The sequence below is a fragment of the Dufourea novaeangliae genome, unplaced genomic scaffold (assembly GCF_001272555.1).
Source record: "Dufourea novaeangliae isolate 0120121106 unplaced genomic scaffold, ASM127255v1 scaffold6, whole genome shotgun sequence".
NCBI classification, from domain to species: Eukaryota; Metazoa; Arthropoda; class Insecta; order Hymenoptera; family Halictidae; genus Dufourea; species Dufourea novaeangliae.
The window spans coordinates 2,814,802-2,840,051 of record NW_015373900.1 but is presented as its reverse complement, the minus strand read 5'-3'; the positions used below and the strand labels follow the sequence as shown (position 1 = coordinate 2,840,051).

The following is a 25,250-nucleotide window of genomic DNA, read 5'->3' as shown; positions in this document are numbered from 1 at the left end:
TTAATATATGTATATTTTAATCCAGCGATTGGTAAACGAACTTTCTCCGTTCCACTTCGAGTTTGGTTCGATTTAATTTAACCCTTTAACTATGGAATGTTGTTTTAGAAACGTCTATCTGTGTACGTAATTAATTTGATTGTTTTATTCTAATAAAAGAAATATATTCAATTTTTACTAAAATTTTTATAGCGAAAGGTATTTTATTTTTCCACACGAGTATACACGTCATTACCCAAAAAATGGTCATTTCTGCAATTATTATTATTGTATGTGCAATATTTATGTATGCATTATTTCCCGAATAACAATACTTTCTTTACATTCGACTATCACTGACTTTGTTACAAAGGATATTTTTAGTTGCGTAACCTGAGTTCAATGGATACAAAATACAGCAAATTTCAGGTGAAACTTTATTGGTCGCCTGTGTGTTAATAATCTGAACAGCAAACAGGGGTTGAATTTAGCGATTCAACACTAAAGCAAAATGTCTCGTGAACAGTACGCAACGTATTGAGGTGCAAGAAATTAAAAGGAAAATACAAAACTTTATTAGATCATCATTGAGACAATTTATTCTGTTGCATTCTACACACTCGTAGGATATTTCCCATCCAAAAGCCCATTATTAGGCTCCTTGGCGATGCCAATTGAGACAGTTTATTATCCTTTAAATTAAAATTAAAACAAATTCTACTGTTACATTACACGGGCAGGTTTATTGATTCACGATCGCGATTTACCACTGGAAATAAAAAACTATTTTAATAGATTTCTGGGTATCAATCATTGGTCCTAAAAAGCTTATTATAAAAAGCATATGTGACGCTCCAATTTCTAAGTCAGCATACTTTATTTGATAAAATGAGATTGTGATTTGCAATATTCACTTAGATTTTTATGTTATCTCTGTTTTATATCTTCTTAATATCTAATCGAGACAGTAAGAACATGCCACTGTAGAGAATAATAAAAACCTACTTAGAAGTGTCCGGGATCAATATTTTCGAACCAAAATGGTGGTAGCGAATGTGTTAATTATTACCAGCAGATAAACATCAATAGTTTGCGGCAGATAAATATCAATAGTTCCATTAATTACTGTATAACCATAAAAGAATACACTGCAATCCTCAAGACAAAACATGTGTATCGTGTAGCAGGTTCGACAAATGTCTCTCAGAATCTCCTAATCTATCTATCGTTAAATCGTGCACGATAAACAAGATAACAACTATCATAATTTTCTCTTAGAGCGGCTGAAAAATAATTGAAGGATTAAGCCTGCGAATAATCACTTTTTTTCAACATGTTTGAGAAGAAGTAGAATTTTTCTAGTTACTTGCAACATATCGTTAAGAAAACAGTACATCGCAAATTCTTGCGATTGCACGCTCGTAGTTGCAAAACATGGAATCACGAATCGACGTTGGCTCGTGACGAAACACGAATCGTGACAGAAACAAAACAAAAAAAAAAGAGCGATTCCATTCAATATAATCGAGAATCCTCATGCAGGCATGGATTCCATCGGCAATATTCGCCAATCTGACGCGCGAATGTTACCCCGAATTATATAAGCCGTTTTATTTGCTCGAATTAATATTTGTTCGATCGCGAAAAATGTTACGTAAAAAACGTTGCTCGAATGGTGATTTTCTGACTGAAAGCACAGTTCCACGCGATAATAAAGTTAATGTAAATCGAATAACGCGTTACCGCCTTGGAGAAATGAATATAAACGAACCTGTAACGTGGTTGAGATTACAGTTCTTGCGGAAAAATCGAGAACTCTTGTGGCAAAGGAGGATTTTTAAAACGGTAAATATTTCATTTTGTTCGAATCGATGAATATCGTCCAATTAATTGAATTTCTTCCGAATATTTATTAACTTATTTTCGCATCGATATCTGAATTTTTAATTTAAGTTATTCTATAAATATTAATTCTTTTAAATTGTATTATGACTTATTCTGTAAATATTATCGTATTCTTTGAAATTCGCATTCGAAAATTCCATAATTTAATTTAGCATCCAGATATAACATATAGATATAAACTATATTATTGCTAACACGCTCACACCACTTCCTTTGTTTCCGTATTTTCAATAAATTTTCCGTTCAATGAAAATACATTTTCGTGATTCATTATGAATAAATCATTTCGTGAATATTATCGCACTGTTTAAAACTGACTTATAGGAATTTCATATTTATAATCTGCTTCATTTATTTATATATATGCGTGAAATTAATTCTTAATCCTCCATTATACAGGATATCCACAATATATTAAAATAAATTATTCATAGACATACATATTTGCATTCCTAATTTCTCATGAATAACTGACCCAACATATAACAAACAATCGGAAAATCGATAATAAAAAGTTCCTTGGAAATAATTCAAAACCTGCGAAGATTTCGCAACGAACACGGATCGGTAGCTCGAAGCCACGTTACATCACTAAAAATTAATAATTGATCCCACATTGTGAGTTGGTGGTCGTCAATCGTGTATCAGTCACTTATCAACGGTGTAAGTGCTTGAGTGGATCCCCATTGTTTCCATAAAACCTATAAAAGAAGTGACGCCGCGTGAACGCGAGCTAAGACCTGTGAATCTGTGACACCGATTGATCTCCAGTGAAAAACAGCAATAATGGTGGCTCCGGCGTCGTTGGCGTTGTGTGGGTATAAAAAATATTAACTCGAGGAAGAATTTCGACAGGACTACGTTCTAACGAGCTTTGTTCACAGTGTATCCCACCCTGCTCACCGCGATGATGCAGGCCAATTACACCGTTTTTCCGGACGAGGATGGTGTGGCATATTTAATTAAACTCGACGACAAACCACTGACTTTGGAAGAAATTAGTACTTTGTCTGATGACGTGAACTCTGTCACTTTCACGCTGTTCACACGGTTAGAATGATATTTGAACTATATTAATTCGAATCTTACGGGAATTACTTACATTAAGCCTTTAACGGTGGAATTTTGTTTCAGAAATGTGTAACCATTTGATCCTTTTGTTCTAATAGAAAAAATATATTTTTCAATTCGGACTAAAATTTCAATTTTTATAGAAAAAATATTATATTTTTTCAGGTGACGAGTACACTCGTCAGTGTCCAAAGAATGGTCATTTCCTAGTGACGAGTATACTCGTCGAACACCATTAAAGGGTTAAGCCGAATCTACACTATATGTATAACAGAACATTGTCATACAGCAATTTTTTTAACTTTGTTGTACAACGTATTTGTCTTACTTGTTATTGGATTATTACTTTTATATTTTAACAAATTTGTTTAAAATTTTTTTTTCGAACTTTCTTTGATCTTTATCGATGCTCAATAGATGTAGCTTGCTGTATGTCACGAAAAATATTATTTATAACGTTTCAAAGGAAAAATGTTACTTATAACATTTTTCTTTCTTTTTTCCAACAAGTTTTATAACTTTGCGATAGAACAATGTTTTGTTATGTAGTGTGAACTCGGCTTTATTGCATATTATGCGCAATTTATTACTTTGAATCTATAACAATTGTAATCACGGTTAAAGCTTACGCTAAAACGTAGACTAGAACTTTCGTTGAAACATTTACAGAAGACTTCGATATGGGTCATACATGACCCGGTCTCACCTTTTATGGCTCCATCTTCTCAGGGTCAATGTATGTTTGTAACGAACTACAGTGGGTAAACAAAAATTCGCAGACTCTTTAAAACGAATAAATTCTTTAAAATTAAACCAAGTGCCATGAGTTTTTTTTTGTGAAGTTAGAAGAATTAGTTTACTAAATGAAATGTAAAGAAATTTTTGAAACAGTTGGAATTGATCGGAATCGCAAAGAAAATAGTGAAGGTAGCTTTTTACAATTTCTTTGTGAGACTGTAATGAAGATTTCAAAAATACATTTTGAAGATTTATGTTAGTTATGTATATTCTGAAACTTTTATTGAAATCGGTTGATACAGTAACGATGGACAGGCGTCGAAAGATTTAAAAATTTAAAAATTACTACAATTGTAGGTCAAAAGTCACGAAAAACTGCGATTTTCAACATTTTTAACCGTTTTGTATCTCATAGCAACGTCAACCGATTTCGCTGAAATTTTGAGTATATGTATAAGGAACATAAATCTAAGAAAAGTATTTATTAAATTTTCATTATATATAAAAAAGTTGTAAAGAACAACCTTTACCATTTTCTTCGCGATTCCGATTAATTGTAACATTTTCAAAATTTGTTTGACACATCATTTAATAAACTAAACCTTCTAACTACACAAAAAAAAATTCAAGTCACTTTGTCCAATTTGAAAAAAGTTCCGTTTTAAAGAGTGTGCAATAACTTTTTTTATCCACTGTATATCATCTTTTTGAATGTATAATACTCAAACACAAAGAATAATTAAAGAATATCTTAGACATAATGTTAAAAACAAACTTACTCTACATGATGAAACTATAAAAAGAATTCCTTTGTCTTCTGTGATACACACGACAAGTTTCAAACTTGCAGTAAGACGCCATACGAATGTCAACAACGTGATATTGGAAAACAAATTAAGCCAAAGCTTACCGAGATTACACCTCGGAAGCAAAAGATTTACAAAACGTGCAGAATGATTCACCTAACTTCACGATTTGTACTTACTCGTGAATTATTAGTTCTTGGAAAAAATGTGTGAAGCAAAAGTTAAATGACTTCAAAGGGGTACATAAGATAGAATAATATTTTTTGTTACATTGCTTGCACATAAAGTTTTGAAGGTCATCTCAAATTTTTTTAAATAAAACATCGCATATTTCTACATGGAAATTAAAAGAGCATTAAAAACTAAGTAAAAAAAACAGTAAACCATAATACGTCTAAAGTGGCTATTTATTGAAATATTTAATATATTCATATTTCAATAATAATTTTTATTGTAAAAAAGTGTTCGAACTGTTGACCGTTATTGCTGAAACGAATAAAATTCAAAACCAACAAAATTCAATAAAACACCCTTTACAATAAAACTTTCATTATAAATATTTCAATAAGAAATCAATGTAGACCCTATTATGCTTGCGAGTTTACCAGTAATTTCAAGTCGTCGGGTCAGATGAATCGCCCTGTACGTTAATCCCAATTTTTTCTTATGTCTTGCGTAAAGAATACGCCTACTAAATTTTTAATATTTAGTTTTCTAAATTTCTATCTTCAACGAAATTTCCTTAACAGTTATCAGTAAACAGAACTCAGACATTTGCACAAATTCACATTCTTATAGAATAACTTGCAAAACCAGGAATACCAGTTTACGAATAATTTTTTGTATAGTACCAGGTGACAGCAATTGCCCAATAATTATTTCAAAATCGATTTTAAAAAAAAAAACGAAATTGGCAGAAAATTTTTTTTTTAATAATTAGTTACTATCAGCAACAATTTTCGTTTTAATACAGTGTTCATATCCGTAGCCTGTTAATAATTAAATTCATGATTTCAGACGAAACCCAATAACAGGACAACTCTTAATACCAAACGACATCGCCAGCGTTTCAAAGAGCAACTGGAACGCCAACAGGCCAACGATCATCGTCGCTCATGGCTGGAAGAGTGCTGGTGACAAACCAGCATGCACTCTGGTTCGCGATGGTAATGGAAAATTTTCTTTCGTCGTTAAAAACGCGTGCACTGACTTTTCTCGATAACCAAACGCAATGATTATCTCCCAGCTTTCCTAAGAGCCACGGACTGCAATGTGATCATCGTTGACTGGAGCAGCATAGCCAAAAACTTGATCTACTCGAAGGTCGCGAAGAGCGTGCCAACAGTGGCGGAGGGAGTCGCGAGATTCGTAAATTTCCTACGAGTGAGGTCGGATCTGAGACCGTCCGCTTTGAAAATGATCGGACACTCGCTTGGTGCCCATGTCGCAAGCTTAGCAGCGAAAATTGTGTCGCAGTCCAGCCAAGTGTCGGAAGTTGTAGGTAGGTAAAATGCGCACATAGAATCTTTATAAAAGGATTCTACTAGGAGATGAATATGAGCCTTTAGTATTTGCTAAGGATTCGAGTCATGGCCATTTTTGTATGGGAACAATTTAGGGTTGACAAAACCACTTTATACAGGGTCGCAAAATATGCAACAAAATTGCAATCAGATCCTGTCTTATGGGTAGTTTGAATATCTAATGTATACAGGATGGTCCGTCAATGGTTCTTCATGAAGAAATTAACCGAGAGTCTAGAATACAATTTTTTCACACAAGACTCTATTGTCGAAAAAACAACTTTGGAAATTTATTCCATGCGCATGAATCAAAGTAAGGGTAATCAACCGATTTTCGAATTTTTTGAGGAAAGACAACCTTATTTGCAAACATTTTTTATCTGAGCTATCGCATTCGTTTCTTCCATGAAGAGTCATACTCTTGTACCAACAATAACGATCCACCCTGTATAAAGTGTTCTTATACCATGAGAGCGAAATGATATAGGTCGTGTATTATACCAATGCTGTTCACGGATGAAATCCCTTTGTCTTCCTTCACACGCAGTTTTGCGTTTGACAACATGACAAAGTGGAGGAACTAGCGTAGACAGAGTGGGAGAACAAATGAAGATGAAGCGAGGAAAGATCCCGAAACTTCGAAACTTATTGTGAGCAGTATTGGATTCACCTGGTTCCTGACAGTATAGTTCAACCGGATGTAGATAATGATTAAAGGATGATGATTCAAGAATGAGTCAGTAGAAATAGGAGGAAAAATGAAGACAATAGCAGAGAAACTACCCATTAGTGGCTATCCTCATTCGGTTATTGAAGGATTCCCTCATTATACAAAACATCTTTATGTTTAAACCCTTGGAGTATGGTGCTCGGGTCCGTTTGGACCCGAGTGTTTAAAAGTCATATCTAACTAATCGATTTGTAAATATAATTTAAGCTAGGAATTGTTCATATTTGGTCGTATAAAATGAACAGGTGTTTTTTTAATGATCGCGTTCGAAAGTATGTTTAAGAAAAAGGAGGTTAGGGTTTCATATGGACCTAAAAACCACTGTCTCTACGAACATTAAAAACGTCCATACTCGGAGGGTTAACACCAACGGGTGCTAACGGTCATAAAAACTCTGGTCGAATCAGAATTTCGTAACCAAAGAGAAAGGATTTACATGTAGTAGAGAAAAGCCTATATGTAGAAATATGTTAGAAAAATGTCTATGCGTGAACCTTCTATGCTTCTATCTCCTGTCATTCTTATCTTGACTACCTCCGAAAAAAAGTCCTTATTTGATTTTTTCTTGCGATGACTATAACAATTGGATAGACGTTCAAGCGTTTTCAATTATAGCTCTCGACCCAGCCAAGCCAATGTTCGAAAGCAAAGGGCCCGATGACCGAGTGGATCGTTCCCACGCAAGAAATGTCCAAGTTGTTCACACCTGCGCCGGTTTGTTGGGCATGGACAGTGCTGTTGGAACGTCTGACTTTTATGCCAACGGGGGAAGCAGTCAACCAGGATGTTCTAGTGATTTGCTTGGTAAGAATAACCATTCCGTTTGCAGTTTAAATTTATGAAGACACACTACAAATAAATTCGAGATAGCAGAACTTGTCTTATTAAAATCTCTCTATCATTCCATTATACATTCACTATCTATTTTACGTAGGATTTCCTCCTTTGAATTAGCTTCTTAAAAAACACTACATTAATTTCTTACTTATTACCTGACCGCTATTAATTCAGCAAAAATTTTGTTCTGGCAGTCGATATCCCTTAACAGCTCTAAGTACATGCCAATTGAGAAATTGTATGTTCGATTTGTTTCTAATCGTATAGCATACTAATACGTACAATGGCACCAGAATAAAATGTTTAAAAATTCGTTTCATTCAATAGGTTCCTGCGCACACGGACGCAGCTACGAATATTTCAGCGAATCTGTCACAAATCCTAGAGGCTTCCCAGGAAAGTCAAAGAATGGTGGTGCAATGGCATATATGGGTGGTATCCAACTTGACGGAGGGTAATTTATAATTTACGTTATCGTTACATGGTGTTTTTGCATGTAGTTTATGTACTAGATAATGAGACTTACATGTTTAACTCGTGCTTCTCTCTATCTTGCAGAGCTCGAGGCGCTTATGACTTTAAAACTGCAGGTCAACCACCTTATGCTATTCACTAACAGTATTATTTTCTTTCAGTACGATGTACATACATAATCCTTTTTTACAATAAATTGTTACATATTAAGATCAATCTCTTTAGTCTTGTGATGAATCAATATACCCACTCAATAAAAATACACACATATCAGACCTAACTCGAACTCCTCAATCAAATAAGAAATTAATTATAAATTGAATAACCTATATTATCAGAATTTTTTAATTTTTTATACCTCTATGTTATCATAATTGTGTGTCTTTGGTTAAAATTTAAAGGACGACGATACTCAACCCATGACAACATGTTATCATTAAGTTTGCTCTGAATTATACACAAGATTACATTACAATAAAGTATAGATGATGTACTGTTTGAAGAAGTTATGGTGCAAATTTTTAAGCAATGAAACTAGAAATATGTATTTTTTCGTATTCTACGTGCCCCGTGGAACAGTTATACATGTAACGTTTTCGTTACGTTACAATAAATTATCTCTGTTTCTATCTCAATTTAATAATAATCTTACACATTACAACTACCTAAATCCTGGACAGCGATACCTGGGTCTATTTTGACCCGAGTTTCAAGAGTTTTACCTATCTCTTCAGCAGATGTTTCTACAATTCCTAATAAATAAGATATTTCAAGCAAAAATACACTCCAAAAAGTGCGGACCCACTCATCGTTTGGTGTGCGGTCATCAGAAACATCCGCTTTCAGAGTTTTCAAGAGAAGATATATTTTCGACTTACCGCAACCATGTCCTCTATCGCCTGGGTTGATTTAGATCCTAACATGACCATGCCCATAGCAATACCGGCCGCCTCACCAGTAACAGCATCGTCTTGATACAAATTGAATTTCAGTTGTTCATACACATCCTGCCTGTGCGACCCCATGGCGGCTAGGCCCAATCCTAAACAGCCTCCATGACGAACCATCTGTCCAAAATAAATAGTTGACACTGTAATAGCGTATTGCATTTCTTTCGAACGAAAGGAACAAACAAAGACATCGACTTGCCTCGTTCTGTGCGTCCTTCAGCTGTCCAAGCAAATAATCCGTGATGGCTGCACCATGATTCGCGTGAATAAGTCCTAACGCGTACAAACCACCTCCCTCGGAATAACCAGCACCGGCGCCAGTGTCTCGCGGGAGGTAGGACTGCATTAACGCTAACGCCTCTTGTTCGTGGCCTCTATGAATCACGCCTAATGACGCCGTTGCGGTTAACTTTGCCCAATTCGTAGCCCTAGCCAGCCATTCTAAGTTGTCTCTAAAATAATAAATTACTTACGTTAGTACTCTCACAGACATTTTTGAAGTTTCGGAAGGAACAGTATTTTTATTGTAGGAAAAAAATAATTGATATACATAACCTTACCTCAAAAATTGGTCACTAGTTGTACCAGAATGCATATACGCATTCGCAATTACGGTGGCAGTGTGACAAATGGACACTCTTATAGCATCCTTAGTATTTTTCAATATTAACATATCGGTATGATTACTACGAATTAAGAACTGTAGGTGTAGATCAATAGAAATTTCGCCTCCCAAAATACTCGACAGAGCATCCACGCGCTCCTGTTGTTCGCGTTCTTCTGCATTCTGTATAGCAAAAAAACGAAAATTTACTGCTAGAATGCTACAGGTTATTACTAGTTCAGTCCAAATATAACAAGCAGCGCCATCGCACTGCTATTGCTTCATATTGAAAAATACCGAAAAGCACATCCCGTTGTTTTCTGATACTTTAGATTATTACTCGCGGTTCTTTCAGTTCGTGAGATCAATTGCATTTCACAGTTCACAAACGTTATCTTACTGTGTATTCAGGTTGTAAAACTAACATACCATCAACCGAATCTGTTGGGTCGACACGCGGATACTTTTCGGCAGTGAATAGCAGCAAGGCGATCGCGTTACGTGAAAATTAAACGACTAATAACCAGTTTGTTTACAAGTTATTTCTAACAAATAGTATCACTTACCAAACTTTCAACGCTACGTTGAACTTTATCTTCTGGAACAGGTGCACTGCTTTCAGTTTCCATAGCATTAGAATCTGAACTAACATCGGTAGCTACTTTTACTGCTGGTTTAACAATTGGCTTAACCATAAGAGCTCCTGGAATGGGAGCTGTTGCTCTGAGAGCTTGTAAAACTCGACCAAGGAACTGCTGGGTCGCAGATTCATACAAATCAAATGCAATTTGATAGGCCATAAGAACACAATCTTGTGAACCTTTACTCAGTCTATCTAAGAGTTCGGCAACGGCTAACGGATCGTCAAGAAATATCAGGCACTGACACATGTTGACATAGTCTGGTGTTCCTAAGTTACGGTAAAGGCTCACTAGACAACGTAGTACAGTGTTGCGGAAACCACGATTCTGAATGAGACTCATGACTACTTGGAAAGCATAGGACAACATGCCACTCACATCATCCTAAAATAAAAATAATTATGAGAATAGCACTGAATCACCAATGTTATACTATATAAATCAATTAACATTTCCTTACAGACTGCATAATTGCAGCTTCAAAGACATCCATTCTTCTGGTTTCAAGAGCAAGACCTAATGCTTGCCTGTACTGATTATCGTCCAAACACCGTTGAAACATTCTGTTTACAATTCCTTCTAATCTCGGATCAATACCTTTGCTACCTGGTGGCAGTTTCCCTTCAGCTTCCAAAACACGTTGTTGAGTGTAATAATCGATACATTTAGCTAGAAAAAAATTAAAATTAATATATTTAATGAATCTAAATAAATTAATTTCATTAATAAAAAAGTACTTGGTACTCATACCGATAGTAGTATCCACATATTCAGTATGAGCATTGACATCAAAAAGCTCTCCAGCTCCCAAAGCATAGGTAAGAGAATCTTCAAAACTTCCTAAATGATAATACACTTTACTTGCAACTAATGCAGCTAAGTCATGTTGAGGAAATGCCTTATCTTCATGAAGAATTTCACTAAAACACAAAGAATTTATTGTTAGACACAATGGAAAAATATATAAGCACATGCATCTTTATATTGAAATTGTATACATTTTTTCTATAGCCTCAGATATTTCTGGCCAAAATTCATCCACGATCATGTCCAATTTTTTCAGAGCGAACACTTTTAGCTCTGGCATTGGCTCCTCCAGAAGGGAGATAATACCAGCTGAAAAAGATAAAGATTGTATACTGATTTTATGCGACAAAAACTCTCTTAAATAAAAAGGGAAAATGTATGTTACAAGTGTAACAATTTTAAGGTAAAAATATATAAGAGTACATTCAGATAAACAATTATATTTTGTATTTCGAATACAATCTTAAAGGTTATGGTCCACGAGATTTGCAAATCATTGCATGCACAATATGCAAATACCACATGAAAATATACCGTTAAGTACACCATTAATATAATTTGAGATGTAATTTTGTTATCAAACTCTGAATAAATTACTTACCCGCGGATGTAATATTCATATTGGTTCTCATGGGTTATAAATTCTTTGAGTAAAAACTCCAAAAGACAGTTTGATAGCAAGCTGTGAACACGCCAAACAAATTCAATTGAAGTGTGGCACAAACTTTTATACTGGCAGCCACTATGACAGAAAGGAAATCGTGTACCACTTGACGCTAATTTCCTAATTTCTGGTGAAATTTTAAATATATCTTTCTTTTTAAATGAAAATGCTAAGTAATATTTAATGAGCGAAATATTGTTCTGAAATTAACATGTATAAATATTAAATATTTACTGCTACAAATTTTGGGCTTTAGTAATGGCAGCATTGCAGCGTAAACTTCATGATTTTCTATCTGAATTTGACTTGCAACTTGCAACACTAACCTCCTTGTGATATACGAATAACTGGAACAACTGTGCTTTGAGAGTGTTAAATACAATGGCAAAAGTAGGAGCAGTAAGAGAAATAGTGTAGTCACAACAAAAATGGCAGAAAAAGCAAAAAATATGAGTCATGTAAAACATATTCCGAAAGATGCTCAGGTGATAATGTCTATTATGAAAGATATGGGGATCACTGATTATGAACCAAAGGTTATAAATCAGTTACTCGAATTTACGTATCGTACGTATTATGCATTTGTAATTTATTTAGTGTTATAAGTACAGTATTAAGAATACTGATTCACGGATGTTATACATTTATTTATTACTTTATAATAGTTGGACAAAACAACTCATGAGATAACCTGTTTACAATGCGTAGGTTATGTTACCTGTATATTAGACGACAGTAGAATTTATGCAAATCATGCGAAAAAGAAATTTATTGATTTGGATGATGTTAGGCTGGCAGTTAAAATGCAATTAGAGCGTACATTTACAAATCCACCTCCAAGAGATGTATTGTTAGATGTTGCTCGAGCAAAAAATAATATACCGTTACCATTTGTCAAACCGAGTAATGGCTTGAGGTTACCACCTGATCGATACTGCCTAAATTCAACAAATTATAAATTGAAGACTGCAACAAAGAAAATAGTTGGAAAACCATTGCATTCTTTAGTTGGAAATAACATTCAGGGGGGTCAGTCAAAAATCAAAGTAGAAGGAAACAAAACTGGCCTTTCCATTGTTAAAAGACCCGGTACACTTGCAACAGTTGCTAGAACTCAAACAATTTCAATACCAAAGCCTGTTTTAAAATTTTCCACAGGTAAGTTAAGTGCATAATCATAATTGCTTAAACAAATGAATCATTAAACCTTTATCCATCATAGATCCCTATCGAATCCTGCATTCCCAAACGTCCGTTCCTTCTATTCATATTTCATTGAGAACCCAAATGCGTAAGACACAAACTATTCTAACAACAGTAATAAAACTTTACATGGCTGGAATGTGAATTTCGTTATCTTTTAGCCACGACAGGAACAGCTACAGTAAAGGCACAAGTTACAAAACCAAAAATACAAATCACTTCTGGACAAACAATGCCTGCTGTCAAAATGGAAGTGGAGGACTCAATGAAACGGAAACGAGAAGACGACGATTATGACGTACCATAATAATAAACAATAAATACTGAATAAACTTTCTATTTTACCTTTACATTATACAAGATCGTATCAGACAGACTATCATTATGACGATTTTTATTTTGTGTCTGACAATAATATTTAATAATTTGAACCATCCCATAACCGATGCTAAAATTTTGAATGAAATCTGTATATGTTGATTAGGGAAATTGATACAAGTATCCCCCGTATATCGAGAGAATAATTTCATCTATCTGGTTAAACAAGAAATTATTTTCGTTACTTTTTTCTAGATCATCTGCGTAATCATCGAAAAGTTCTTAAAACTTAGTTCTCATTATAAACTAGTAATCTCTGTTTCATCTCATCGATATTCATTTTTCAAAACGTGTTTTATTTATAAACTATTTTCAACTGCATAAAAATAAACATTTTATTTATTAGTATTTACACTACGTCAACATTACACAACTCATTGCTGAATTTCTTCCTCTTCGTCATCAGCTGCTGCTTCTTCCGCGTCGGTTTCCTCTTCCGTCGCGTCCCCTGGATGCATCGGGGGCGCAACACCTGCAGATTCTTCAGCTTCATCTTCCGCGCCACCTTCATCTTCGCCCTCGTAATCTGTTGCTTCAGCGGGCTCAACATCCTCCTCTTCATCTTCTTCCTCCCTAGCCTCCATTTTCTCTGCTTCTGAAAGAGTAGCTTCCTCCTCGATCGGTTCTTCGTCTATCAATCCTTCCCCTTCTTCTTCTTCTTCTTCCTCCTCGTCATCATCTGGTCCTTCAACCCCTTCGAATGGTGGCGGTTCGGCATCTTCAATTTTTTCTGTTTCCTTTGCTTCTTTTTTATCAACGGGTTCTCTGACACACTTTTTACGATGCATCGGCAAGAAGAGCTTGAAATCCTCTGGAAGCTCGTCTTCCTGATAAAGTCTGTTGAACAATGCACATGTTTCGATGAAATTTTTAAGTGTTATGAAATGTTAAAAAATAAATGTTAATAAAACACCTTCAATTCAGTAATAATGATTTTATTACTTTCCTTCCCTGAAACACTCGTTTTTGATCTTTGAATGGAACAGTGAATTGAAATATAATTTATATTATACATAGCTCATTATAATATTGTAATTTAAACTATGTAACTTAATGACGGATTATACGAAATATTTTAAAGAATATATTAATATTCCTCCAAAAAGAAATCGCTGTTGTTATGTTCATGACATGTACAACAAAAAAGAAATTTTTAAATGGGCATTATGTATTTTTGCACGATTTTGGTATATTTTAATTAAAAAACTGAATCATGCATTTATACTGGATATAATCGGGCAAAAGGCAATAGAGTAAAAGTTTTACTAATGTTTAATTTCCTTTTTACCCAACAAGACCATCATCGAAAGAAGTAGTTTTTATTTAATTCTTGCGTTTGTAAATTATTGCATAAAAATTCGAATTTGGATAGATAACTCCAGTTAATAGTAATTAAACGTTTAATCACTTTAAAGCGAACTTCACAATAATAAAAAAGAAGTCTGCCATTTTCTGTTAATAGTTATTCAGTAAGTATTCAGGTAATGAAACTATTATATCGTTATGAATTCGTTAAGTATACCACGTAAATACTTGCAAGACGGTGAATATTATCGTTATAAATGGATAAGTGTTTCTCACCTGTCCGCGAAATAAACACGCCGAATCCGGCAGTTCGCATGAATCTGTATTCGCGTGGTCTCGATGTAATTGGTGCCGTACGCTCTTCGTGTGAAATCTGCCAGATTAAATTGAATTTGATTCCACCCACCGGACAGCCCGATCGGCATCGAAGTGCCGAACGGCCTAACGCGAGTTGTGCTTTGAAAATTGCTCATTCGGAACCTCCTGTGCATATTCTTATCGTCAAGAATCTACAGAAATTAATAAATAATAAGTACACCTGTCTCGAAGCAATTTCGAATAAAATTGTCTCATTGGAATGAAGTGTATCTCTGGTGTAATTATACACTTGACAAAAAGTAAAAAAAAAAGGTCGTTCATTTGGTGAAGTGTCTTTGTCTTATTTATCAATGGACAAATCAGTATTTTACTGTCATCAAGTCAAGATGGGAACAATGACAGTGATTTATTCACGAAAAATTTACTGTTATCTCGAACGTGAAGTACTTCTTCATGTTCTTGACGATCATGATCAAAAAGGGTAGCCTAATTCCGAGAACTTTCTTCGGGTCCCGGGGACAGAATATATATGTCGTCGTCACGTTGGTCCCCGCTATCTCCAGAGCCAGCGACTTCACCTCCTCATCTGTCACTCTTCGTATGTAACCATTCTTCACCTGCTCAAAATTATATGCTTCTTTTATCTCTTATTCACTCCATTTTACGTATTACATTCTGCGTGGGTCGCTATTCATATTCCCAGAATCGATTTAATTTGTTCGTAGTATATTTTATTCAACGATAACTTGGAATAATAACAATTAATAAATATTCAATGATACATTTTTTAATACCATATTTAAAGGCCAAGAATGATTCCTCAAAATGAAAAATTGATTATCTCTATCTCTCATTTTTCAATTGATTGTCTTTTCAGTATATAGTTTTCTTTTTAATCCTTTGCAAAATTAATGTTGAAATCGCTTTATGATCTCCAGTTTTGTTAAAATACACTTCGTCTGTCACCCTTGTGTTAATGTTTAATACATTCCAGCAGAAAAGTTTATGTACGTACGTTTGTAGAGCAATATATTTTCCAATTTTCCAGGAATTGCGACAGATTGAAGAAATAAAAAAAAATAAATTCTATAAAAATAATAGATTAGAATATCAGTCTTTCCGCCATTTTGTTATTCGCACAACGTATTCCACACTTGCTACGACTTCAAAATATCTACGTTCACCTTCAATTATAATAATATTCTTTAAAAAATAAAAAATTAATTCTATGTAATATCCTTTACAACTACAGTTCTTTTAAACAGTAACACTTTTAATAACCGATATGCATTAAACACAGACACAATAAATATTACATAATGATAAAAATATACGACACCAATGTTTAAAATATTCCAATCGACTGTTCGGAAATGTCCTTAAAATTAAATCGAACATTCTGCAAACATGTACAGCCATTAAAATGATTAATAGCACAGATAAATCAATCAATAAGGCAGACGCAACAATTTCCTTCCCAGAATGTTCACATAAAAAAAAACTTACGTGCATGTCCCACAATTCCAACGGTGTCGAGCCACAGCTGTATAGAACGGACAGAAGTCCTTGCTGATACTTCTTACGAAACATCTCTCGTTCGTTTCTTCTCGTCGAAAGCGTGACAGGGATCAAAGCATCCTATATCATCTTCACTATACCATGAATATGACGAAAGAACGAAATAACCATTTACGGTGTACGAAAACGAAACAATTCCGTTGTTTTCGCCTATCGAACCGAATTTGTTTTCCCCATTTTTGATCTCGCGCGAAACTTCCGCGGTGTTTGGACGAGGGTTACCAGGCCCCGAAGAGAAAAAAATAACTCGGTCGAACTTTATTCAACGTAGAAATGCACGTTTATTCACTCGCGCATCGAGATACAGATCAATCGTTTTCCACAGGGGTGGTCGACGTGAATTTGATTCATCGTGTCTGAAGTAGCTTGTTCAGGCGACGTCTCTCGTTCGCGGTTAGGGAATCGGGGACAATCAATGTCCCCGGTGGCATCCCGACGCTGAAGACACGGTCGATTCTTACGCTATCGATGGCGAACACCTGCATCATCGCGAAATGCATAACTTCGCGACTCAGCTGACGTCTGATCTGTTTCTTGGTTCTTTGCACGCGACGCCGGCAGATCACGTAACTTTTAACAAAATTCAGTGTTTTAACAACCATTGATTGGAAAACTCTTTCGACAGGTTCTTGTTAATCTATACTAAAAGTGACTCGTCGTGATTGACGGCACACGAGTGTTTTTGGAAGCGTTTCACGATGGAATTTCATGGAACGAATATGTTTCGTGCCAGCTAGGTGCTACAATCTGGCTGTCCTTCAAACGAGGAAAATGATTTCAAGAATGTATAGTGTGGACCATGGGAAGTCGATGATTGTCAAATGAAAATTAACAATGTAAAATAGAACGTAAATATTTATTTCTTGTTATATGACTGGACTGCGCATTTTTATGGAAAATTACATTTTTTAAAGTGATTCATAAAGGCAAGGGCAAATATAGGAATTTCTTTCTTGAGTATTTTATTTGGGTTCAGAATAAAATCGAGAATTCGTTTGATCTGATTGAAGGTTTGTCTTTTACTCTATTTCACAGAGTTCATGAATAATATAGGCTATAAATGCATAAAATTTTCAGTCTATATGTAACAATAGCAAATTGAAACGCCATTTTAGTATATTACATCATCTGACACACGTTTTAAACCCTCATCAGTCCCTTAGTCCCTTGTGTCAGTTTGACATATTTTCCTTCTAAGAAATGTTGAAGAATATTATTCTGTCATATGTAAATAAATTTAGCTGAGGTTCCGTGACATTTATTTTTAACAATTTGCAAATTTAACTATTTATCTCTTCATTACATTAATTTTTTACCATTGTGTCAATTTGACACCGAGGGATAAATTAAGTTACGAGGGTTAAGCGGACTGCTTCAGTATGTCACGCAGGTTTCGCATCGCTCTTTGCACCACGTTATAGAATCGATTTCAAGCAATTTTTTAATTGTCGAATTTTTAAATCGAGTAAAAAGAGAAAAATTTGTAAAATTTGTAAGTGGAATTTTACAGTCATACCAGACAACGTGGTGCAAAAAGCGATGCGAAACCTGTTGACAGGCTGGGGCAGTGCAGAATATATGTAAATGACAGAGGATATTTGACAGATGTGCTGTTTAAAAAATGACTCAGGTGATGTAATATACTCAAATAATGTTCCATTCGATATTGTTGTAGAACCTGAAATAAATATTTACGTCATATTTCATATTGCTTATCAGATTCCGTTATTAAATATATAACGGATACAAAAAGTATTTGTATTCTCGTTTCTAGTATAATACATAGTGTATATGCTGAGAAAGATACAAAAATTATGACGAATTAAATTTATTCAAATACTTTAATTCAATCCGCGGCAATTTTAAGTTATTTATAAGGTAATCTAAAAATCGAGAAACTTATATTGAAAAAGTAAAGGTGTGCAAATACTTTTTGTAATCAATGTATATAAATAGGATCTTGATGAAAAAGCTGAAAATATTTACGGTAGAACGCCATTTATATGAACACATCAAAGTGGATATCTGTTCATGTATTAGGTGGGCCAATAAGTAATTCACTATGGTTCCAATATGGTAACAGTAAATTTTAGATTTAGGATGTCTTTTCAACCTTATATTTAGTCAAAATGGCGAAGGGTGATGGGAACAAACAAGGAATATTGTTAACATATGCTAGATATTTGAATTATTTCGGAACGAATTGTACGGAGTTTTTAAGAAAAAAATAGTGGATTATTAGTACACCAAATTATTTACCAATTTCTCACACTACCTCCAATTCTTCGATCAAATAACCTGAGTTTACATTCGAATAACTAAATCTAAACAAATTTGTCCATTTTTCTGTTTGTTTAAAACTGGCGTTCGTATAACGACGTTCGACGGTAGTTCAGGTGACAAAATTCGGAAAACATTTTGTGTGCGATGTCTGATAAAATTTTGTTACGATAAAATTGAGATGAAAATATAAATCTACTTGTGTCTTACAAGTGATATGATTCTTACTAAGGAAAGTTTTTCAGACCCGTGTAACTGGGATGAATCGACACGTCGCTTTTGTACAATTCCGGGTAGAGTTTCATGTGTTTCGTAAGATACTTCCTTGCCCATTTTTTCTTTTCAGAATCCGTTTTCGATAGGGACAGCTGGTCTTCCGGTGGTTCTTTGTCACCTTCGACGTCGCTATCTACGATATCGACGTTCGTTTCCTTTCCTTCCGGAGCGTGAACAACCATCATGACACAACTAAGGAGAGATAGAAGGCTATTGATGCCCTATGAACATTTCTACAAAAGATTTTGCACTTTTCATTGAATGAACTAAATTAACAAAATCAATATTTCCAGTTAACAAAGTCAACGATTCTTTGATTGAAGGACAAACTAAGAAAAATTGAAAAACTAATTAGAAAATTGGTATAGAAATACTTATCGAGTCATTTTATTAACTGAGAAGATCGTATTGTAAAATAATCTTTTTTTTTAAAGGAAAATTTAAATCGATATTTACTATTTAGTAAGTTAGAACATACGCACGAAAGAAAGGTTAGTATTATTACAAAACTGGAAATTGTATGCACAATGTACAAGAACATACAATAAAACGAATATTATAGTGTCGCTTAATAAGTTACCATATGATTATTTCGTCTTCAATTTGAGACCTTTAATAAAGTAAATGAAGATCTGCTGAATTATTTTTATCACTATTAGTAATTAATATATAGAAAGAAGTATATCGATATACATTTTATATTTTAATATATTCTCTACATTATTTTAAAATGATTTCTATAGAGTGATAACTAAACATAACGAAGATGCAATAATATTGGAATGAAACTAAAATATACATATGATATGAAAAGAACAATGTGGGCAGTTAATATGTATATGACATTATATAGAATATATCATTCCATTATAAATATAGTATTAGCTTAGTACATAGTATCGAAAAGTTGATCGTGAAACACAATTTTATACAACATACTTTTGTATTACGTTAACAGATGATATTAATACTCTCAGAACCGCTTCTATAATATTACGTTTGTTGCCCTTCCAAAGTAAATATTTATTTACAATTTTCAATAATTCAATATCATATGGATGGATTTTATACGTTCCATTCTGTAATTGTATCTATGAAAAAATATCAATTTTCCAAAAAGCATCTTTCGATACCATTTTATAATCATCTGTACAATAAGTCGAAGAAATAAAAAAGTCCCTTTGTCTCATTTTTCCAAAATTTAGCAAAAGTCTAAGAAGAATTACGATAACATATTTTTATAATAACCACCGCTGATAACTCAACGATAAAAAAAAATAAAGTGAATACAAAACTCGAAACTTCTAAACACCTATACTAAACACCTGAAATAATGCATAAAATGCATAAAATTTACTTTTCAACACTTTGCTTATAATTCATATGTATTAAAAAATAAATATAAATAGCAAGTAATAAAAATGCGTGCCGTACCTCTTCAATTTCCTCAATTACACCAACGTTTAATTGAAATTCCTAATTTAACAGCATCGAATCCCCATAAAAATTTATTCACTCATGGCAGACGGAGTTCGATTACGAATCGAAGTCTCGATTAAAGCCCCGTGGCGGTCGCCGGTGCCGCGGTCTACGAACTGGCGAACTATTCAATGGTTGGATTCAGGCTCGCGTGAAGAAACGACCGACGAATGCGGCTCGTCTCTCCGTTGATCCGACGAAAGTTGCCCGATCTGTACCGAAGTGAGCCCCTGTGCCTCGTACGGATATCGATTTGGTTACCAGGTGAATCAATAGAGAGATTCGGTTCATTCTTATTACGACGTATTGCCTGCATACCTACAGATCCGACCGACGAACTTACCGCGCGCGCGGCCATCAATCCACTGTAATTAGCCCCGGCTAGGAGAAAATTAGTCCGTAATCGCCAGGAATTTCCGAGTTGGATAATGTGACTTTGGTACCGGAATTCAGCGAGTGATCCATGATCCGCGAGTTTTGTTTAATTCCTATGTCGACGACCGTCACGAAAGAAATTGGGTGTGTCGTACGTACGTATGGTTAATCAGTAGCCATTATGGTTTCATTATACAAGGTATGATTCGAAAGAAGAACGCGATCTAGGAAAATTTAGCATATGATATTTTTATTTATGATTGTTCTTCTGCATTTTATTGATATGAAATAGAAAGTTGTAAAGTGTAACGATATAAAAATTTTATAGGTATTTTCAAGGTTTACGGGATCTACTGGAATCAATTGCGATTTAAAAATTGCCGATATAACTCTGCTGCTTAACAATTACTGGGGTTTAATCTGTGTTTCTTCAGTTTCAAAGCTTGTATTTGGCGAATAAACAGCACTACGGGAACATTAGAACTAAAAAGAAACCAAAACGGACAACTTCTGTCGAAACGGTAGAGAATAATTTTCGAAATAATCAAAGTCAATTATGGATAACAAAATATTGTATGGTTATTGAGAATATTAAATTCATTTAAGTTTTACATCATGACAGATATTATCTGGGTAACTGTAACGTATTTCTCGTTTTCGTAGACGAAGCCAATGTCAAGTCTGATAACAATCAAACGCCGATCGAAAAATTTGCACTTTCTCAAAAACTTGTTTGGAACTTACCCATAAAACATACCTCAAATCATATAAATAAAATAATTAGTATTTAATATTTCTGGTAAATACTAAGACCAGGTTGTTGTTTAATCGTTTGTGATAAAATACAAATTGTTCACTTCTAAAACTTCATTACAATATCCACGTCTTACATGTTACTCTATATCTCAATTTCTAATAGTTATAGTTAATAACAATAGTAGTTTGCAGTTAGAAATGTTAACAACATACCTTGAAGATATAATTGTTATAAATATTACATTGCCGAAAATATTTAATTTATTGTGAAATTATTTCACGTGAATTGAGTAAACCAAAAATACTGTTCTTAAAAGTATAACAGTCATTGTCAAGGATAATATCAATCAAACGTTGATCGAAGAATTCCCGACTGTCCTACAAATGTTTATGAATTTCTCACATAAAACTCTACTAAGATACATTTAAATGAAATAATATTTAGTTACCAATCGCGATAAACATTAAGACATAGTCGTTGTTTAATAGTTTGCAATAAAGTAAAATTTATTACATGTAAAAGTTCATTAAATGATTGCTTACAACTTTTTGTATATATCGATTTGTAATTTTTATAATCAATAACAATTTACATTATAAGACAGCTAGGAGAATGTTTAACAATATCCCTTACAATTAGTGAGGTAATTGTTATAGCAATTACTTTGTTAGAAATAATAAAATAATCGAGAAGTCATTTTTGGCGCGCTTGATTTTCGCACACACTGTCTGCGCAGCTCGCGACCTCTCAGACTTCACGAGCCTATGAATACGGGCGCGCAACGGAAAATCCTCAGTTCGCTCGCGTTCACAGTCCACGGACCTCTGCGGGGCTCTCAGTCGTCTTACTCTCCGATCGCTGACCTTTGATGGCCAGTGGTTAGAGGGTTTGAAGGGGTCCTTTCTCTTATCCGAACTATCAATGGGCTCGCATCTCTTCTTTATTATCATCACTTGTGGTGGACATTGGTCAGAGGGTTTCAAGGGGTCGTCTCTATTATCCGAACTCGACTAACAGGTTCGAATCTCTTTTTCTTACCATCACTCACCACTGATCATTGGTGGTTATTGACAAAAGGGTTTTACGTGGTCTTCTCTCTTATCCGAACTCGACTAATACGGTCGCACCTCCTCTTTATTTATTTTAATTAATCGCATGTTATTTATTTTTTTTAAATTAATTGTGTTTTATTTTCATTTATTTTAATAATTGTGTTTTTTTTTGTAATTAACTGTGTTTTATTTTCATTTATTTTAATTCAATTTAATTTTTTTATTAGACACTTCATAACAAGGTTCATCGTCATCGAACGAAGACATCGCTTCCACTGTTGGACTTTTCATTTAATGCGGTTAGTTTAAGTTCATTATAATCATTATTTCTACAATTGATTAATCATTGTTTAATTATATTAGTTATAACATATTGTAAGTTACGTCAATCGTAAGACTAGTGTAAGTTCAAGAAAGAAGACGTCGATAGTCCGCCGTGGAATGCTCATTTTATTTTGATTTAAATTCAAGAAAGAAGATATCCGCCGGAGGAAATCAATATTAAAGCGTCTAAATTTAAGTTACTTGTAAGTTCATTGTAAGTCTTTGTAAAAAGGGAGGTAGGTGAAACTAATGATTCCATCTATGTAACTGCGGTCACATAGATGGGATCGGGTCCTATTCCATCTAGCTTTCTTTGGGTCTCCACTCACAGTGACTTCCTCATCATGAGACTCGGGCAATCGGTATCATCCACGGTAAAGTATTGTAAACCTAATGGCTGCGAACTCAGAATGAATTTTTCTAGTTATGCGAATGAATGTAAGGTCTAATATTTTTGGTGCATGTACTATCTTGCATGAAACTTGAATAGTTTAAGGCTCAATGTAAGACAGAAAACCTTTGTTATTGATAAAATTACGTGAAACTGAATAATAACGTGCAAAAAGTCACATATATGTATATTCAACTATTTTAATAAATTCATATCCTACAATTAAAATAAAGTTGAACGTAATATATACATATACTGTAAAAGTTTGACTAGCTATGCTCTAGTGGGTTCGAAGTTCATTATTTCATAACGTGCAATAAACAAAATTATTGTAAGTAAATAATGTGTAAAGCTTCACCAATTGGCAGAAGGTAATTAATTGTGCGTATTAAGATTCTTATATCACATTATTAGATAAAGAGATATAAAAACGAATAAAAAAGGAACGTATAGAAATTAATATTACTATAGTCACTATTAATGATATTATTGATTTAGAATAAGTTATGTTATAGATAATTGAAAAAAAAACTTTGGCGTGTCATATTTCATTAGTATCATATTCATCCATTAAACCGTAGCATCGGAGATTTTGATTCCCGCCAAATCATAGTAGATACACGCAGCATGGGCGGAGCCAGGGCAGTTGCCTCCCTCCCCGACCCCCTGGACGGAAAAAGTGGCTTTTGCCCTAACCTACAAGAAAAAAATTGGATTTTGTCCCCCCCTGCCCGGCCTTCACAGTTACAAAATTTTTGTATAACATTTAATATTGCAGTATAATTTGAAACACGACCAACAGCCTCTATTAATAAAACATATATATTTCCAACGATTTATGACTTCAAAAACAAAATAAATTTTGTCTGGCTACATACAGACTTTTTCACTGTGGCAGTCGATGTGTTTCCCCCCCCCCCCCCACCCCCCGCCGACTGATAACCTGGCTACGCCCATGGGGGCGGACAAATATCTCTAACACGCAGGCGGCTAACAGTGTAGCACCGACGCTGGATACACTTATTATGAATGAAATATATAATGCTCCATTACGGCTAATTATACTCAGAATTAATGCTTTATCGGTAACATCAGGTATTGACACTAAAATAGTAAGGGGGTTTGGAGCCCACGAAGCATGTGACAGAAAATTACATTACATGTTAAGTCGATTCTATATCTCGCCTGTGGTTCCATTGACTTATACCACCGACTAGGTATAGGATAGACCTATCATCTTATGGGACTTCGTGTCTCATGTTCTGAAATACCGATAGTGTAAAAAGTCAGGGATTTTCTGCTGCCCTCTACGTTATGAGAACGGTGAATTTGTGAACTACGTTAAATCTAAGAAGGGACCATGGTCGTGAACGGATTCTCTTCCGTCCGTTCGCTGTAAAGTAGACGTATTAGAAAGGAGTCTTGGGTTCTAATCCCGACGGACCTATATTAGTTTTTCTTCGCGTACAAAAAAGTTATTGCGTTTAATATTGTTTTTATGGATATGTACATGTATTATTATGTACATTTGAGTAAATCATTTTATTATTCCATTGTTATTACAACAGTTTAACAGTGACAACGAACGCATGCATATTTTCAAATATCGGACTAATAGTATATTTTTATTCTATATTATTACATATAAGTGAGTAATACGTATCAAAAACGTAATCGAAACACAGATTTTTATTACACCACAAACATCGCATAAAAGATATTTCGTTATATTGACATTTGTAATAATTGTGGATGTTGCAAGGAAATCAATATTATTGACATTATGGAACATGTAACGAAATATC

At 34.3% G+C, this 25,250-nt stretch overlaps 5 protein-coding genes across 5 annotated transcripts in view; 2 read left to right on the top strand and 3 right to left on the bottom strand.

Moving 5' to 3' along the window:
- LOC107193612 (26S proteasome non-ATPase regulatory subunit 1) overlaps positions 1 to 11,752 on the bottom strand; it is a 146,421-nt gene extending 134,669 nt beyond the window's left edge. The window contains exons 1-8 of the mRNA XM_015583093.1: positions 11,667 to 11,752; positions 11,257 to 11,374; positions 11,009 to 11,178; positions 10,719 to 10,927; positions 10,184 to 10,642; positions 9,574 to 9,800; positions 9,213 to 9,465; positions 8,942 to 9,130 (exon numbers count right to left, since the gene is read on the bottom strand). Of these exons, the coding sequence (XP_015438579.1) occupies positions 8,942 to 9,130; positions 9,213 to 9,465; positions 9,574 to 9,800; positions 10,184 to 10,642; positions 10,719 to 10,927; positions 11,009 to 11,178; positions 11,257 to 11,374; positions 11,667 to 11,697 (1,656 nt within the window). The 5' untranslated portion in view covers positions 11,698 to 11,752. The remainder of the gene's footprint in view (positions 1 to 8,941; positions 9,131 to 9,212; positions 9,466 to 9,573; positions 9,801 to 10,183; positions 10,643 to 10,718; positions 10,928 to 11,008; positions 11,179 to 11,256; positions 11,375 to 11,666) is intronic.
- Positions 2,620 to 8,269, top strand: LOC107193613 (pancreatic lipase-related protein 2-like). Its single transcript, XM_015583094.1, has 7 exons — positions 2,620 to 2,698; positions 2,769 to 2,934; positions 5,517 to 5,665; positions 5,746 to 6,000; positions 7,368 to 7,556; positions 7,917 to 8,043; positions 8,148 to 8,269. The coding sequence occupies exons 1-7, from the start codon at positions 2,671 to 2,673 to the stop codon at positions 8,203 to 8,205; spliced, it is 972 nt and encodes a 323-aa protein (XP_015438580.1). The 5' UTR covers positions 2,620 to 2,670; the 3' UTR covers positions 8,206 to 8,269.
- Positions 11,753 to 12,125: 373 nt separating the features above from the next.
- LOC107193565 (transcription initiation factor TFIID subunit 9) lies at positions 12,126 to 13,433 on the top strand. The gene is made up of 3 exons (XM_015583037.1): positions 12,126 to 12,296; positions 12,438 to 12,887; positions 13,094 to 13,433. The coding sequence occupies exons 1-3, from the start codon at positions 12,158 to 12,160 to the stop codon at positions 13,237 to 13,239; spliced, it is 735 nt and encodes a 244-aa protein (XP_015438523.1). The 5' UTR covers positions 12,126 to 12,157; the 3' UTR covers positions 13,240 to 13,433.
- Positions 13,434 to 13,606: 173 nt separating this feature from the next.
- LOC107193583 (cilia- and flagella-associated protein 20-like) lies at positions 13,607 to 16,523 on the bottom strand. The gene is made up of 4 exons (XM_015583056.1): positions 16,440 to 16,523; positions 15,359 to 15,550; positions 14,892 to 15,124; positions 13,607 to 14,147 (listed from the first exon to the last, which is right to left on the bottom strand). The coding sequence occupies exons 1-4, from the start codon at positions 16,521 to 16,523 to the stop codon at positions 13,685 to 13,687; spliced, it is 972 nt and encodes a 323-aa protein (XP_015438542.1). The 3' UTR covers positions 13,607 to 13,684.
- Positions 16,524 to 16,858: 335 nt separating this feature from the next.
- LOC107193454 lies at positions 16,859 to 19,249 on the bottom strand. The gene is made up of 2 exons (XM_015582901.1): positions 19,020 to 19,249; positions 16,859 to 17,081 (listed from the first exon to the last, which is right to left on the bottom strand). Exons 1-2 carry the CDS (start codon positions 19,247 to 19,249, stop codon positions 16,859 to 16,861), a joined length of 453 nt encoding a protein of 150 aa, XP_015438387.1.
- Between the last annotated feature and the right edge of the window lie 6,001 nt (positions 19,250 to 25,250).